The 18,601-nt window shown below is 38.8% G+C and overlaps 1 protein-coding gene across 2 annotated transcripts in view; it reads right to left on the bottom strand.

The window, feature by feature from the left end:
• Positions 1–712: 712 nt before the first annotated feature.
• Positions 713–18,601, bottom strand: part of Vbp1 (VHL binding protein 1) — a 34,221-nt gene continuing 16,332 nt past the window's right edge. For both annotated transcript variants that reach the window (XM_004672657.2, XM_045141029.1), the window contains exons 5-6: positions 3,830–3,968; positions 713–1,773 (exon numbers count right to left, since the gene is read on the bottom strand). In XM_004672657.2, coding sequence (XP_004672714.1) covers positions 1,703–1,773; positions 3,830–3,968 — 210 coding nt within the window. In that variant the 3' untranslated portion in view covers positions 713–1,702. The remainder of the gene's footprint in view (positions 1,774–3,829; positions 3,969–18,601) is intronic.

The raw sequence follows: 18,601 nt of genomic DNA, 5'->3' as shown, positions 1-18,601 counted from the left end.
ATATACTGTTTTTGGAACAAACTACTTATGTATAAGTAAATAAACTTTACAAGTATGTGAAGAGACTCATGTTAACTTTAGAAAGATGATAGAGGGCTGGAGAGATGGCTTAGCGGTTAAGCGCTTGCCTGTGAACCCTAAGGACCCCGGTTCGAGGCTCGGTTCCCCAGGTCCCACGTTAGCCAGATGCACAAGGGGGCGCACGCGTCTGGAGTTCGTTTGCAGAGGCTGGAAGCCCTGGCGTGCCCATTCTATCTCTCTCCCTCTATCTGTCTTTCTCCCTGTGTCTGTTGCTCTCAAATAAATAAATAAAAAATGAACAAAAAAAAATATTAAAAAAAAAGAAAGATGATAGAGACTGAATGTTTTTGTCATGGTAAAATTCACAAGTTAAAATTCTAACTTTTAAGAGTTATGGCATTTGGATGTGAGCCCCTGGGAAATAATTACTTCATGAGGGCTCTGACTTTACAAATGGGATTAGTGCCCTTATAAAAGAGAACCAAGGGTTCCCTTGATGGCACAGCAAGAATGTACTGTTGATGAACCCCAAAATATCCCTCTCCAGGAAGAGAATTTTCCAGTACCTTAAAAACTTGGCCTACTAGCCTCCAAAACCATGAGAAATAAATGCCTGTCTTACCTGGTTTATGGTACTCTATCATGGCAGCCCAAACAGATTAAGACAGAGAATAACATGAAAAAAGTGCCATAATTTCAACATCACTGTTTTAATAATAACATGAAATACAAGTACAAAACATCGTACAAGTATACTTTTTACTACATGGTGATGGAATAATACATGGGTTTTTATCAGAATCTATGTTGCCAAATACTTTTGCCATAGTATCAATGGCTTTCCACAGACACATTACTATTCCTATGCAGTTTTAACATGAATTAAAAAAGCTTGCAACTCTTTCCAACCACCGCAGATTTACATTTATCTTAATTTCCTGTTCAAGATGCTTTGGAGAACTGTTACATAATACAAAATTGCCTTAGCTAAGAGTTTTGAATGGGTAGTGCTATCTCACATTTACCAAGATCCCCCCTATACTGGCATTAATTACAAAGACACTATGCACTTATCTTAGAGGTTAAAAGTGTTATCTCAATAGCCCTCACACTGTGTAGAAAGGCAAATTTACTATTTTTGGTAGGTCCAGAATATAATAATTGTTATTGGTTGAGCAATAATGCATGAAACTCCATTGACAGAAGACAACAGCAACAAAGGACTATAATGTCCTACAGGTACTAAAAAAAAAAAAAAAAAAAGTTTACAAATAGTAGAGCTGTCTGTCTTTCCTACCTCTAAAAGATTTACTACATCAAGTGAGAATAACATCCATCAACCAATAAAGAAAAAGTAAACTGTGCTGGTGCCCAGCATTCAGCCTCCATAGCAATCCTCACAGTTTTCGGCCATTTCAGTTAAGAGTTGTCTTATGACAGACAAAATAAAATGATGAAAGCAGCATTAATTTTGCTGGGAAATATGAAAAAAATACAGTTAATTTCATAAAATATTTGAAATTAACTTTGCTTTTATAAATAAATAGAATGGATTTTAAAGTTTTAATTATTCTTGCTAGGAAAAAAAATTGCTCAAAGTTTTGTCAATCTTTAAGGATAAACACTGGGTCATTTAAAATAACATGTTTGAAAACTTGAACCACATTTTCAATTGCCAGCATTATGCTTTGCTCTTGGTAGAATCATCTTTGTTTCTTCTTTTTACATCCCAATTATAAACTCTGGCCATATCTGTAAGACTTGTCAAAGAAAATGCAAATACAATTCTAAAGACAGCATATGAAATGGCTACTTAAACATTGAGTCAAAGACAAAGAAATCACACAAACACAAGCACTAGTTACAACTGGTGTCGGCAGCCCTGCTAAGAAAATAGTGGAACTAAATCCTATCAAAACCAGCTCAGGCCGGGCATGGCGGCGCACGCCTTTAATCCCAGCATTCGGAAGGCAGAGGTAGAAGGATCGCCATGAGTTTGAGGCTATCCTGAGACTCCATGGTGAATTCCAGGTCAGCATGAGCTAGAATAAGACCCTACCTTGAAACACACACAAAAAAACCAAAAACCAAAAAAAATCAAAACCAAGTCGGAACTTTCAGTCAACAATTATTTAGTATACTTAATCAACTATGGTTATTATTAATGGCTACTATTATTACATTTAATGAATATGTGTTAGATACTCTCAACAATTTTCAGAGAGCATCTTACTACACTGCCCAGGATGACTTGGAACTCATAGCCTCAAGTAATCCTCCTATCTCTACTATGAATGAGTAGGCATTCTACAAAGCTTTGAATATGCTAGCTAAATTCCCTTCCCTCATGGAGCTTAGATTCAGAACTTCCTCCCATGTCTGTATACCATCCTACCTTTTCCAGTATTAACAACAGGAAATGGCATTTCTCTAAGCTTATAGTACTCATCTTAGATGACTTCCTTTCTTTTGGTCCCTATAATTAAATCACTAGATCTCAATTGTTTTCTCACAATTAACATCTCTTATTCTTTATACATCCTAGGTTCTATATTCAGTAACAATTGAAAAAATCATAACCTGAAGACTAAATCTAAGGAATGTGACTTGGTAAATTAATGCTGGAAATAATGTGAAGGGCAGACAGAAAACTACTACCAAGTGTATATTACGGCCACAACTAGAGTCATAGCACTGGACAGAAGTCCATGGGAAAAATTTGACAGAAATCAAGTAACTACTTCACTCTTAGAAGAGAGAGATATGAAAGATGACTGACTCCCAGGATTTTGTCTTGAATGACTGTGACAGGAATAAGAGAAATCAGACAGAAAAGGAAGAAAGCTTGCTTTCAACATGCCTCCTGCCCTAGAATTACCCCATCTCATTTCTTTCTGCTGATGGAAAATTTTTGCTGCCTTTGAAAGACAGTCTAAATTGTATTTTCCCTCCTCTAAGCTCACATCTCTCATTCCCAAACTTGGAATTACCTTGACACTACACACATGTTCTTCTTCATAGTTGCTATGGAGTTACCATGGAGCTACTTTATATGTGAAAGGGCTTGACACTATTTTGCCCTCCACCGACTTTCTTGTTTCATATGGCTTAGCACACTTGCAGAAGTTGCACAAAAGACTTCAAAAACAAAACAAAACACGGTTTTATTCAATAACACAATCTGGCCTGGAATTCACTCTGTTGCCAAGACTGGCCTTAAGCTGGTGGTAATTTTCTTGCCTTAACCTCCTGAGTACTATAATCAGAGGCATGAGCCACCACATCCAGTTTTACAGAAAACTCTTAATAAATATTTTTGAAATCAAACTATTTAGTATAGGTATCTTGATAAAATATTTGAAAGAAACCTCATCAATACAAACTTGGTATTTCTACATTTCAAATTTATTATCAGAAAGCTTAATCATTTCAAAGACTATAAAATGTGCAACTTCATCTTTGCCTAAGTATAAGGTCATTTTTCCCATTAAAGCAATGTAAGAACTAAAAAATGGCCTAGGGAGATGAGTCAGTATTTAAGTGCTTACATGAGTACCTCATTTTGGGACCCAAGAACCCACATAAAGCTGGACACAGTAGCAAGAGCATCTGTAATCCCAGTGCACGGCAAGATAAGAGGCAAAAGAATCCCTGTAAGCTTGGGCCTGACATACACAGTGCAGAACTAAAAGGCACTGCCTCAAACAAGGCAGGTGAGGACCAATACACAAAGTTAACACATGAACACACACACAAAGATTTAAAAAAATCTTTTTCCTTTCTTCCCTTTTTTTTTTTTAAAGGATACTGACTTCTGTAGTAGTAAATTGATCTCGAAGAAAGTCAAGGTCTTCCTCAAGAGAATCAAGATTCTTTGTAGCAGTCGATAAATTCTTTTCCAATAATGCCTGAGCTTCATCAATATCATATTCAAGCATTACATTAGCCTGAAGAGAGAAAGTCATGAAAATTACTCAACAATCTACATAACACTTTCTAGGATAGGGAAAGTCCATGCAAACTGTAGCCCTTGGGCCAAACCATTCTGTGGTCTTAATGCTTTCCTACCATGGCAACTAACCAGAACGAAGATCATGTGTTCTACAAAACCCAAAATATTATGATTTGACCCTTTAAAGAAAACTTGCAGCCGGGCGTGGTGGCACATGCCATTAATCCCAGCACTTGGGAGGCAGAGGTAGGAGGATCACCGTGAGTTCGAGGCTACCCTGAGACTACATAGTTAATTCCAGGTCAGCCTGGATCAGAATGAGACCCTGCCTCCAAAAAAAAAAAAAGTTGCTAGTTCCCTGGGTTTGATTACGTGCGCGCGCATATGTGCGTGCGTGCGTGCGTGTGTGTGTATAGGCACATTAGATAATTTAATCTTCATAACAACTCTGGTGAGGCCAAAGTTATCTAAAGTTAAGGAGAACAAAGGTTCAGGTGAGACTACTTAAGCTCACATAGCTACAAAATAAATGAGAATCATAATAAAAAATTAAAAACCAAAATTTTTATTTCTTAAGTATTTATTTATTGGAGAGGGGTTAAGCAACAAGCACATCAGGGCCTCTACACACTGCAAATGAACTCCAGATATATGAACTACTTTGTGCAACTGGCTTTACATGGGTACTAGGGAATCGAACCTGAGCTGGCAGGCTTTGCAAGTAAGCACCATTGGCTACTAAGCCATCTCCCAAGCCAAGGGCCATTTTTTTTTAAGAATTAAAAACTATTTTATGAGAGACAGAAAGAGAGAGAGAATGAGTAGGTGTACCAGGCCCTTTAGCCACTGCAAACAAACTCCATATGCATGTGCCACCATGTGCATCTGGCTTATGTGGGTCCTGGGGAATTAAAACTGGATCCTTTGGCTTTGCAGGCAATTGCCTTAACTGCTAAGCCATCTGTCCAGCCCTAATTTTCTTTTATTCTTCTTGAGTGTGGGTCTTGGTATGTTCCTCAGGCTTCAGATTCACAACTCCACTGTCATCCTGCCTCAGCCTTCTAAGTGCTGTGATTACAGATGTGTGCCACCACATCATGCCAAGCATTTTCTTATTGAGACTGGTCATGTAGCACAGGCTGGCTTCAAACTCTGTGTAGCTAAGGATGACCTTGAACTTTTTATTCCTCTAAGAGTCAATTTTTTAAATATGAAAACTTATCTACTTCTATGAAGACAACTAAATAGCATTACATTTAAATTAATGTAAATAGTTTTTATGAACGTTAGATATACTTTTAATTCAAAAAGTTTCAAAAATATTTTCCTTATCTCCTTTTGATCAAGTTAAAAACAGCTAACTTTTGACAGGCATGGTGGCACATGCCTGTAACCCCAGCACTCAGGAGGCAGAGGTAGGAGGACTGACATGAGTTCAAGGCCACCCTGAGACTACATAGTGAATTCTAGGTCAGCCTGGGCTAGAGTGACACCCTACCTTATTAGCCCCTTCATACTACCTCCATAGATGACAGGGATTGAAATGAGATAATGTGCTTAGAATTCTAAAAATCTGAATTATAGGTGGGGCCCACATCATATCTCACATGATGATGAATTCCAATTTGATCAGATATTTACTACAATAATGGCATCATAAAAGTATTAAATACAATTACAGATAACTGATTTTGTAACACTGGAATAAAGATGGTCACTCTAGGAGCTAGAGATGGTTCAGTAGGTTTAAAAGTGCATGTTTCACAAGCCTGACAACCTAAGTTTGGGTTCCCAAAACCCATATAAAGTTTGATGCTATAGCAGGTGTCTATAATGCCAGCAAGCCTATGGTGAAATGGAAGGTGAGAGAGGAGAGATTATACCAGAAGCCTGTGGGGCCAGATAGTCTCACAAATAGGGCAATGAACAATAGTCCCTGTTTCAAGTGAGGTGGGCAGTGAGGACAGAAAGTTGTCCTCTAACCAGCATGTACACACACACAGTTTTTCTAGAATACAAAATCCAGAAATTAAAATCAAATTCAAAAGACAATGAATAGGAAAAATGTAACTAATTTTCCTTAAAATAATTCTACAAATCTTTAGGCAAAAGACTAGCAGTCTGTAGTTCGTTCAATAGAGAACTAGGCAAATGAGCAGAGCATGGTAGTGTGCCCCTAAAATCTTGGGGGATAGGCGTAAGGGAGGGTGGGGTTAGGACATACATAAAAACTAATGACAGCATTAATCAGTACTTTAGAAACCTTCCTTCTGGATAACAAACTAAAAGTTATAACCCTTAATAAGAGTCTGGGGGGTGGGCAAAAGGGCCCTAGAAAGGGTAGCAAAAGCCTACACCTAAAACCATGGGTTCTGGCTTATAATTCCCAGTTGCAGAAATGGGTTATACTCCACAGTGGGCTATTGGATGAGGAGACCTATGAGGTCCCCCAAATAATGCTGGCTATTGCCAAAGCACTTGTTACCCTCCAGAGCCAAATGGTAAGACCCTACTGCTGAAGACACCACAGGCTCCAGACATAGGACATTGAGAGATTACACTGGAATTTAGAAAGCCAGCTAGTGCCCTGCTGGCAAGTGTTATGCAAACTGCTGGGGGATAATGGCCACCAACAGTATGAACAAGCAGGGGTCCTTCAAGCTACGAAATCTATAAGCTAGACAAATGTACACACACCTGTGAGGTAGTGACATTCAGCCTATGTGTGTAATCAACACCTCTCTGAGGGGCTATGAATATGAAGTTCACTCAGTCAAAGAGAATATACCTGGTACTGAAAACCAAGTCAGAATCCTATAGATATGATGCTCATAGACGCCAAAGAAAAGCTCCTACTAGTCTTTGGCTAGGAAGAGTGACTATACCCATCAAATGTCTCTTAGGGGCTGGAGAGATGGCTTAGTGGTTAAGCACTTGTTTGTGAAGCCTAAGGACCATGGTTCGAGGCTCAATTCCCTAGTACCCATGAAAGTCAGATGCACGGGATGGTGCATGCATCTGGAATTTGTTTGCAGTGGCTGAAGGCCCTGGTGTGCCTATTCTCTCTCTCTCTGCCTCTTTCTCTCTCTGTCACCCTCAAATAAATAAATAAAATAAAAATATTTGTTAAATCTTTAAAGAAAAATGTCTCTTAAATAACTATGTTTGTCCCCTTTAATCCAAGCTGCTCTCACTATTGGTTGGAGAATCTGTTTTCTCTCTGAAAAAAAAAATGGAGAAAACTAAGATTCATCAATACAAGAAAAGACAGCGGACTGTCTAGCAAGACACAGGCCACATCTATTACATCTGCCAGGGCCCTGGAGACAATACAGAAGAAATGGTGATTTAAACATGAATGCTGCTCTCAATACTAGCCTGACAACCAGCTGTAGTGAGATGGAGATACAGTGAGAACACTAAAAACCAATCAAAGCAGAAATTCAGAGGTTGAAGAACTCAACACTAAAGTAGTCTTATAACACACCTGCCAAGGATCAGGGGACATTGTGGAAGAAGGGGAAGAAAAATTCTAAGAACCACAGAATGGGAAGGAGTATCCTGAAGCACTGTACCCCTCCCCCATAGAGACTGACTAATGCATCTATAACCCCATGGTGATTACCAATAACCCCACTGAAGAGAAGCCTTGGTGGAATGGGGGTAGGTGAGAAGGGATATAAAAGGATAACGTGAGAGGAATGTGACTAACATGATTTGTTCATACAGAAAAGTTCATAATTAATAAAACTAAAACCTGTCTTATCAAGAGCAACAACAAAAGAAAGAAAGAAAAAACAAAGGACATGAATAAAGTTCACTGTAAAGAAATACAATACTGGGCTGGAGAGATGCTTAGTGGTTAAGGTGCTGGCCTGCAGAGTCAAAGGACCCAGGTTTGATTCCCCAGGACCCATGTAAGCCAGATGCACAAGGTGGTACACGCCTCTGGAATTCATTTACATCAGTTAGAGGCCCTGGCACACCCATTCACTCATATTCTCTCCTCTCTCCCTCCCTCTCCCCTTTGTCTGCCTCTCTGTCTCTCTCAAATAAACATGTTTTTTTTGAAAGACCCTAGGTTCAATCCTAGAACCACAAAAAAAGGACACTCAAGCTAAAGGGCTTCATATCTACAGTGGGGACCCTAAGGGTCCGGTAACTATTATATATCCTTGTGGCTGCTCTGCTCAGAACCCTTTCCTGTGCGGCCTCCTCTGGGATTGTTGTGTTCATGCTGCCAGGGCCCAAGAGCGTGGGGATGGGGCCTCCCACCTAGCAGTATGGATTGAGACAAGAACATAGTACACATCCAAGAGCATTCCACTGAGTATTTAGAAGGTGTCATCAACAAACCAAAGGAGGAGATATCCCTATATTAACTACAGCTTCATTATCTCAAAATGTATGAATATGATGGTAATAATTTGTTTGATAGCCTAGAAGTCTCTATAGCCATCAATCATTTCCATAAGGAGGAAGGAAGTGAACCAGTAATGAGGGAAAATGTACTAATTAACATAATAGATATTGTTTTAAGAAATGATGAAAAGAACAATGGATACGACCATGCTAAATTTGAAAAAAAAAATCACTGTAGTAGATGTTATTTGGCAATTGTTATCCATGACAATGTGAAGCCATGTCTAGCTTTATATGGGTAGACTGAACACTTTTGTTAATACAAAATAACCCATTTCCAACTAATGCTATAGCATTTTGGTAAAAATCCTATAGCTGTTTATTAAGGGTAAAAAAAAAGAGAAATAACAGAAACGGAACATGTTTTAATTCTTCAGTGCTTTTAAATTTTACTGGACAAGAGCTCACTGAAAAGTGCACTCAGGAACTTGACTACAGAATGTCACTTACCCCATGATTTTAATTCATGCTACCTGGAAGTGAGACAATAAGCTTTGCCAACCGGACACACTTTTCAGTACCAGTGAAGGGATGAAGTAAACACAAAATAATTCACCTGTTGGGTCCTTTCTCTAGATACATATGGTCAATGTTCTGTTCCCTTGGCATATACTAATACTTGCTCTGGGCAAGTACCTATACATTAGGCTGTATCAAATTCACAGTATAAGCATGTTAAATCCTGTATTTGCTGAAAAAGGTTACAAACTCTACTAACTCTGAAAAAAAATCTGTGTGTGTGTGTGCAGTGCACACATACACATGCATGCAAAACAGTGCAGGTGTAGAAGTCAAATGATAACCTCAGGTGTCAGTCCTCATCTTCCACCTGCTTTTGAGGCAGGGTAACTTTGTTGTTCACTGTTGTATTCATTCAGCTAACCCAAGAGCTTCTGGAGATTCTCCTGTATCCACCTCCCATCTTGCCATAGGTATGCTGGGATTACAGGTATGCACTACCATGCCTGGCTTTATGTAGGCTCTGGGGACCCAAACAATGGTTGTCAGGCTTGCATAGTATGCATGCACTTTTACCCACAGAGCCATCTCCCCCAGTCTAATATTCTGTATCCATTGGCATTTTGGAAATGATACATAACTGATCTAAATAATTAACCCTTTCCAAGTCTGCCATTTTTGTTTGGTTTGTTTTGTTGTTTTCTGAGGTAGGGTCTTGCTCTAGTACAGGTTGACATGGAATTCACTATGTAGTCTCAGGATGTCCTTGACCTCATGGCAATCCACCTACCTCCCGAGTGCTGGGATTAAAGGCATGTGCCACCACACCCAGCTGTAATTTTTTTTTTATAATTCTTTTTCATGAGAGAGAGGCTCTCACAATAGCTAGGAAATGGATGCAACCCAGATGTCCATCAACAAATGGTTAATGAAGATGTGGTATGTATACACAATGGAATACTACTCAGTGCTAAGGAAAAATGAGACAAGCAAATTTGTAGGAAAATCAAACCGGCCATGGTGGTGCATGCCTTTAATCCCAATACTCAGAAGGCAGAGGTAGGAGGATCACCGAGAGTTCAAGGTCACTCTGAGACTAAATAGTGAATTCCAGGTCAGCCTGAGGTACAGAGAGACCCTATCTCGAAAAACCAAAATAAAAAAGAAAGAAAGAGAGAGAGAGAGAGAGAGAGAGAGAGAGAGAGAGAGAGAGAGAGAAAGAAAAGAAAAGAAAAGAAGAAAAGAAAAGAAAAGAAAAGAAAAGAAAAGAAAAGAAAAGAAAAGAAAAGAAAAGAAAAGAAAAGAAAAGAAAACAAGGAAGATGGAGGGACTTGGAAAAAATCATGCTGAGTGGAGGCCACACAGGCTCAGGAAAAAAAAAAAGGTCATATGACCTCTCTCATATGCAGTTCCTAACCTGGTCCAGCATCAGTTAATTGTATGTAAGCTGTAATAAGTATCTACAGTATGGACATAGCATTAGAATGAAGATAGGAAAAGGGGGGAATGGAGAGGAAAGGGAGGAAGGGCTACTGGACAAGTCAATGATCGGCTAAAAGAAAGGTATGAAAAGGGTTAGGGAGTAAAGGAAAGGAGTATGGGGGACACAAACCAAAAATAATGGCAACATAAATTAATCCCATAGAAACCTTCTTCCTGGATACCATTCTACAAGTCATTACCCTCAACAAGGGGTAGAGGAACCTAAACAGAAGAGCACCATAAAAGGTGGAGTAAGGGGCTAGAGAGATGGCTTAGCGGTTAAGCGCTTGCCTGTGAAGCCTAAGGACCCCAGTTCGAGGCTCCATTCCCCAGGACCCACATTAGCCAGATGTACAAGGGGGCACACACGTCTGGAGTTCGTTTGCAGTGGCTGGAGGCCCTGGTGCGCCCATTCTCAATCTCCCTGTATCTGCCTCTTTCTCTCCCTCTTTCTGTTACTCTCAAATAAATAAATAAAAATGAACAAATAAATTAAAACAAAAAAAAAAAACAGGGCTGAGGAGATGGCTAGGCTCAATTAGCAAAATGCATGCTATGCAAGCATAAGGACCTGAGTTTGAATCTGTAGAATCCATATAAAAGCTGGGCATGGTGACATGCACCTATAATGTCAGCATTAGGGAAACAGAGGTAGTTTCCCTAAGATCCCCAGGGCGTGATGGCTAACTTGTCTAGTTGAATCAGAGATTTGGGTTCAGTGAGAAACCATGTCCCAAAAAGTAAGGTGGCAAGTGATTGCAGAAAATAGCTGACATCAGTCTCTGGTCTCCATATATGCACACACACGGTGCACACATGCTCTCTCACACACACACATGCTCAAACATATATAAACATGCACACATGCCACACATAAATACACATATACCCCCAAAAAAGCATAAACCCTGCACTTGAGAGTCTAAGGCAGGAGGATCATGAGTTTGAGAGCAGCTGTAGATACATAGAAAGACCCTGCTTTAAAAAAAAAAAAAAATCAAGAGCTGGGGATGTTTATCAGTGGTAGAGCACTTTCCTAGCATATACAAGGCTCTGCACTCAATACTCATATCTTAAAAGTATTAAAATAAGTAACCAAAATTTGAAAAACTTCAGTTGCTAAAACTAAAACACAGCTAATTTGAAAACAGTTTATATAATTACATGCAAACTATTTATTGTACAAACATTTAAAAGTCTACAAAAAAATCAAACTGAAGTCAGTTCCTGACATTTCTGTCTAAAATCCTTCAATAACCTATTCCACGTACCACGAAACTGCAGCTCCTCACCATGGCTTTTATTCCACCAACTAGCACCCTTATCCTTCATTAAAGCACCAAAGTGTACTTCCTATGCAAGCATGAGGGTCCAAGAGAGCCTGAGTTCCAACCTCCAGAACCCAAACAGCTCAGTGTTGCTATACACAACTGTAACCCCAGTCCTGTGGGGAGCAGAGACTGGGAAACTGGTGAGGCTTATGAAGAGCAAACTCTGGAACAGTAAAAGACTTTTTCACAAGGAAAAAAGGGAAGAACAGTGATGGAGGAAGGCATCCAACATTCTCTTTCTGGCAGAGGCAAGCCCGTGGGATGTGTGATCACAACATGCATGTGCATACAACACACATACTATAAACACACACACACACCATAAAAACTAAAATTGAAAACTAGGACAAGGGGCTGGGGAGATAACTTAATAGATAAAGTTCTTGCCTTGAGTTTGTTCACCACATTCCACTTTTTAAAAGCCAAGAGTGGACTGGAGAGATAGCTTGGTGGTTAAAGTACTTGCCTGTGAAGCCTAAGGACCCAGGTTTGATTCACCAGTACCCATGTAAGCCAGATGCACAAGATGGCACATGTGTCTGGAGTTCAGTTGCAGTTGCTAGAGGCCCTGGCATACCCATTTTCTCCCTCCCTCTCTCTCTCTCTCTCTCTCTCAAATCAATAAATAAAATATATATTCTTTAAAGCCAAGAATGGTAGTATACATTTGTAGGCAAGCACCTTAACCACTGAACAATCTCTCCAGCCCAATAGTGCTAAAGCAGCCGAACACACAGAACCCTGGGGCTCACTTGGCCAAGCCAATCTAGTCTTTTTGGCAAGCTCCAGGACAAAGAGACCTTACCTCAAAAAGAAAAAAAAAAAGTGGTTGGCACCTAAGCAATGACACTCAAAGTTGTCCTCTGACCTCCACATGCACACACATGTACATACATGCACACTAACATGAACATGCATGCATTTATAAATATTCATACACATGCAAATCAGAACCAATATATGCCCAAAAGAACTGAAAACACATGTTGGCACAAAAACTTATTCACAGCAACATTACTCACAATAGCCAAAAAGTAGAAACAGGGCTGGAGAGGTGGCTCAGTGATTAAAGGCTCTTGCTTACAAAGCCTAATGGCCCAGGTTCAAGTCCCCAGTTCCCACATATAGCTAGATGCACAAAGTGGCACATGCGTCTGGAGCTTGTTTGCAGTGGCAGGAGGTCCTGGCACACCCATTCTTATACTTTCTCTCTTGAGTAAATAAAAATATTTTTTAATATTTTATTTATTTATTTATTTATTTATTTATTTATTTATTTGAGTGAAAGAGGCAGATAGAAAGAGAGAATGGGCACGCCAGGGCCTCTAGCCACTAAAACAAACTCCAGATGCATGCACGCCCTTATGCTTCTGGCTTACATGGGTCCTGGGGAATCAATCTGGAGTCCTTAGGCTTTGCAGACACATGCCTTAACCACTAAGCCATTTCCCCAGCCCTAAAATATTTTTTAAAAGTAAAAACAAGCCAAATATCTATCTGTAGATAATGAGTAAATTAAATGTGATTTATATATACAATGGAATATTTTTCACAATAAAGGAATGAAGCTTATACACAGAGAAAGAAATTAAACCAGTTGTTGCTATTGCTTCTTAGCCTTATAGCAAAACTAAAGTGTAGGGCTGGAGAGATGGCTTAGCAGTTAAGGCATTCGCATGCAAAGCCAAAGGACCCAGGTTCAACTCCCCAGGACCTATGCAAGCCAGATGCACAAAGAGGCTCATGTGTCTAGAGTTCATTAACAGTGGCTGGAGGCCCTGAGGTGCCCATTCTCTATCTATCTCTTTCTCTCTCAGAGGAAGACAGGGAGATAAATGGAATACAGAAGGAATGCTAATGGGAATGGAGTTCCTTTACGGGGTGAACAAAATGTTTTGGACCTAGACAGAGGTGATGGTTGCACATCTATGAACATAGTAAAAACCAAGAAAATGCATACTTTAAAATAGTGAATATAGTACATGAATTATATCTTAATAAAGATATAAAAAAGAAAACTAGACATCTACAAAGATGACTAAGTTTCTCCACACACACTACAATATGAACATGTGTGTAGACAAGCCACTGTTGGCTATAGGACCTACATGGAAGAATACTTATATGGATTAGCAGAAAAAAGTGATGAGGCATACAGCAGATATGAAAACTTCAAATAACTAAGAGGTAGGTAGCTATACAAAGACCAGTAAATTAACTGTAAGGCAGTAGTTTTATATCAGACACAGTAAGAAAAATAAATACAGTATGCTATCTCTCATATGCGAATGCTAAAATACTCAATGTATGATGATTACTAGAGATGGGAGGAGATGCAGTCAAGGGTAGAGGGAATGTGGTAACAAATACCAAAACACAGTTTGAATATTGTAAAGCTCAGTATGGTAACTATAGTTTACAATACTCTATTATTTTTATATATTCACAGGTGGAAGGAGGAGGGCAGGGTCTTTCTCTGCAGCCCAGGCTAGCACTGAGCTTGCAGCAACCCTCCTGCCTCAGCTTCCAAAGTGCTGGGATTATAGGTGTGAGCCATCATGCCCAGTCCTATCCTGTTATTTGATAAAATACTAGAAGAGTACTCAAAGGCCACTAATATAAATAAGATAGAAACATTAAGTGCCCAATTATATACACATACTGAATTACCCACACATATAATAATAAAGGGGCTGGTATAGCTCAATGGTAGAGTACTTTCCTAGCAATTAGAAGGCCCTGAGTTAAATCCCAATACCACAAAATACTAATGATATTTTTAAAAGGCTGAAAGGAGGAGTTGTCTATTCCCAGAGTAGGTTGGTATATGGAATAGTCTAAAGGGCAAGGAAAATCTAAGTACTATGAACTCACAACTAGTTTAAAACTTCCTTATACATAGGGTCCCATACTGAAGAGAACCTGCTGGGAATAGCAACCAAATAGAGACAAGAGATAGAAAAACAAAAAACAAAAAAGAACTGGATCTGTATTGTGCTTTCATCACTTTATATCAACAACCAAAATGGAGCTCTAGGATCATTCTTCCCTTTTCAAAATTAAGAGAAAATTGATTTTATATAAAAATGTTCTTAGAAATAAGTCAAAGTCAAATTAAAAACAAATACATAATAAAAAGGGAATATGGAACACAGTAACATTTTCACAAAGAAAAGACATGCCAACAAAATAAGTAAAAATGATAGTGTATTCTAAAAGGCACATATATGAAAGAACAGCTGACTACAGTGGATCACATCTATAGTTCCAGTACTCAGGAGGCTGAGGCAAGAAAATCACCAAGTTTGAGGCCAGCCTAGGCTGCATAGTGTGAGTATCTGACCAGCCAGGACTATTTAGCAAGGCACAGTTCAAAAAAAAATGTTGCAAAAGAACATAAAATCAATTAGAAAACTTCAGAAATAAGGCGTAAGAATTCATAAAATTATAAATAAGAAAAAAATTACTTCAGAAATGACTAAATTGGAAGGAGCAAAAAAACAAATGCTTACAAGATATGAGAAAAGTTCTTAAAAATATAAAAAGAAAATGGACTAGGAGAAAGTGGCAAGCAATCTCCTAAGGAGAAAACCAAAGCTAAAACTGGAAAAAAATATTAAAAATACATTTCAACAAAATGTTCCTAAAATATATACACAGGCACATACATGCATACACACACAATGAACTGGCATGCTGTATACATAGGGAAACTGACATATGCACATGCATACACACACAATGAACTGGCATGCTGCAAACCTGGAGAAATTGACCCAGAAGTCTTTTGAACATTCATACATTTGTGTATAAAGGGAAAGAACAAGTCTGTCATCAGTCTTTTTGACAACAATGCTTTATGAAAAAAAAAAGAAATGGAGCAAGCCATATGTAGTAGACAAAAGAAAAGGAAAAGGAAAGAAGGAAGAAAAGGGGGAGGGGAAAGGAAAGAAGAAAGGAAAAAGGGAAAAAGAAAGAAAAAGAAAAGGAGGCCTGGAGATATGGCTTAGTGGTTAAGATACTTGCCTGTGAAGCCTAAGGATACAGGTTCAACTCCCCAGAACCCACTTTAGCCAGGGGCAGAAGGTAGCACATGCATCTGGAGTTCGTTTGGAGCGGCTAGAGGCCCTGGCATACCCATTCTCATTCTCTCATAAATAAATAAATAATTTTTAAATTTTTTTAAGAAGGAGGTGAAAAGGAAAAAATGAAAGGGAAAGGAAGAAAGGATATAAGGGAAGGGAGATGGGGAAAAGGAAAGAAAAAAAGAAACTGGAACAATGTATAAGGTGCTCAAAAACAATAAAATGTTAGTTATAAGTTCTGTGTTCAGAAAAACTTATTTCAAGTATAAAGGTCTTGGGCAATTGTCAACAACATTACAGGGAATATTATTCCCATAAATCCTAAAGAAATCTACGAGCAACTGAGTATCAAATGATCAAGTACTAGGGGGAATGTCAGCATGAAGACAGTAATCTTCATTTAATATAAAATTACACAGAAAACAAGAATGAATGAAAAATAGAAGAGAGACTACTTGGAAAGAAAGGATTCAGTGGAGGGGGATTCAGGCGGGGGAATGGAAAGGGTGGTGGGAGGGGATTATGATCAATATATTGTCTATATGTATGGAAGCTACCAATAAAAAGTTTCAAAAGAAAGAATGAAGATCACAAGAGAGATAGGGCAAGCAGAATATGTAAGTAGCTCTGCATTCTAACAGTATCAGCAAAATTGAACAATGAAAAGAATAGGAAGAGTATATAAAAAATGTCAGTGGCATCAATATTTGACACTATTACTCTAAGAACAGTCTGTGTGTTTTGGTCTAGTCTAACTCTACCACCCCAGGTGTGTGTGTGTGTGTGTGTGTGTGTGCGCGCGCGCGCGTATGTGTGTGTGTACGCAACATATGTACTTTCATGGGCTACAGCACGCATGTGGAGATCAGAGGACAAAATGGGTGTCAATCCTCACCGTCCACCTTGTTTGAGGCAGGGTAGCTTGCTCACCACTTCATACACCAGACTAGATAGCCTACAAGCCCCCAGGGGTTCTTCTATCTGTTTCCCATTTTGCCATAGGTGGGCTGGGATTACAGACATATGCTACCATATCCAGCTTTACATGGGTGCTAAGGATCTAAACTCAGGTCAACACCCTTGCACAAGTAAGCACTTTTACCCACTGAACCATCTCCCAGCCCCAAACCCTGGTATTTTTGAGAACCAGAATTCTTGGTATAGAAGAAAGAAGAGGAACAAGCAAAGCCTCTTGAATTTGAATTAAAATTAATAGTATGTATTCAAAAGTTATAACACACAGATATACACTTCAATTTGCACATTTCTTTATAAGTTTATATGTAGGCTAGTTACAGCCTACTGGTTCTTTCTCTAGTTTAAACCTAACAAGTAAGAGATCCCTTAACTTGCAATATTTTTCAGTTTTCTGATTTTCTATTTATATCTAAACCTTGTGTGTGTGTATATATATATCTCCATCATAAAGACAGTGGTTAATGCATTTTTACAAACACAAAACAACCATTCAACCAGTCCCCAGGAGAAAGAGATCATCATCAACTCAAATGTCTCCTTATGAATCACTGTAATTATCACCAGCACTCTTAACATAAAGATAATAATTTTCCTGGCTTCTAATATTTTAGTTTAGCCTATATTTGAACTTTTAATAAATGGAATCACAGTTTTATGTTATTTAGTGATTGACTTCTGTAGTAGGCAAAATTATAACTCTCTGAGCTCATACTGTCCCATCTTAGTCCCTGGAAACTATGAGTCTGACAGGATTTGTCAGTGTTTATCTTAATATCCAGATATCTGGACATGCCTGATCAAAATACATGAAGCCTTTGGTGGTTTGAATGTGTCTCCCATATACTCAGGTGTTTTATTAAAGCTTGTAACTTGGGTCTCCAGCCTCCTGGCTGTGGGAGGTGTCACTGGGGGCAGATCTTAGAATCCAACCCAAATGTATATCTGGAGGCAGACCTAAATTCTAGCCCAAAGGTGTGGAAAGTAGTCTGTGTTCTGGTAGATTTGTGTGTGCTGGTGCTAGCTGCTTGGTGGTGTCTTTCTGCTTGGATTTATGAATGGGAGCCAGCTTCTTCCACCATTTAATGGAACCTTCCCTGAATCTGTAAGCTTGAAATAAATCCCTTACTCTCCTAAACTGTGCCTGGTGTTGATGTTCATCCCAACAATGTGAAATAGTCTACTACAAAGCCTTAGGAACAGAAACATTTCTATGGTTGGTGGTACAGGGTGGAATGATTTAAAGTATAAGAATTAGTCATGTCTCTGTTGGCTTTGAAGACAGAAAGATCCACAAGTCAAAGAATGCATATAGCCTCTAAACACCAGCAAGGAAATGGGACCTACCTCACTCAGTTTTATAAACACAGAGAACTGGAATGAGATTCTAACTAGATTGCCTTGTTCCTGCAAACTTCCAATCTCACACATATCCATATTAGCACTTTAATTCTGGTCTTGTCAGAACCTGAGCAGAGGACCCAATGAGATCCACTTAAGACTTCTAATCAACACAGCTAGATGATAAAAGCACATTGTCTTAAGTTTATCTTCTAAAAATCCCAAACATTTTAAGTGCTACCATAATGCTTAAAAGGATCTGGATTTTGAAGCAAATAGGATTCCAGATATTTTAATTAGAAATGTTCAACCTGTCATACTGGTGGGTGCAAAGTGGGACCACACTATACTCTTTATTTGTATCTACTTGAAGGTGCACAAAATTTTATGCTTATTAGCCGCTGCAATCACTCACCCATTATTCTATTGAATATCTTGGGTTTTTTTCCATGCTATCCTAACAAGTGTTAAGTACAAAAAAATTAGAAATAAAGACAAATTTGGTGATGGGAGTATACTGTTAAATAAAATTG

This window comes from Jaculus jaculus, chromosome X, assembly GCF_020740685.1.
Source record: "Jaculus jaculus isolate mJacJac1 chromosome X, mJacJac1.mat.Y.cur, whole genome shotgun sequence".
Lineage (NCBI taxonomy): Eukaryota > Metazoa > Chordata > Mammalia > Rodentia > Dipodidae > Jaculus > Jaculus jaculus.
Note: the sequence above shows the minus strand (reverse complement) of the source record. Positions and strands in the feature narration are given on the sequence as shown.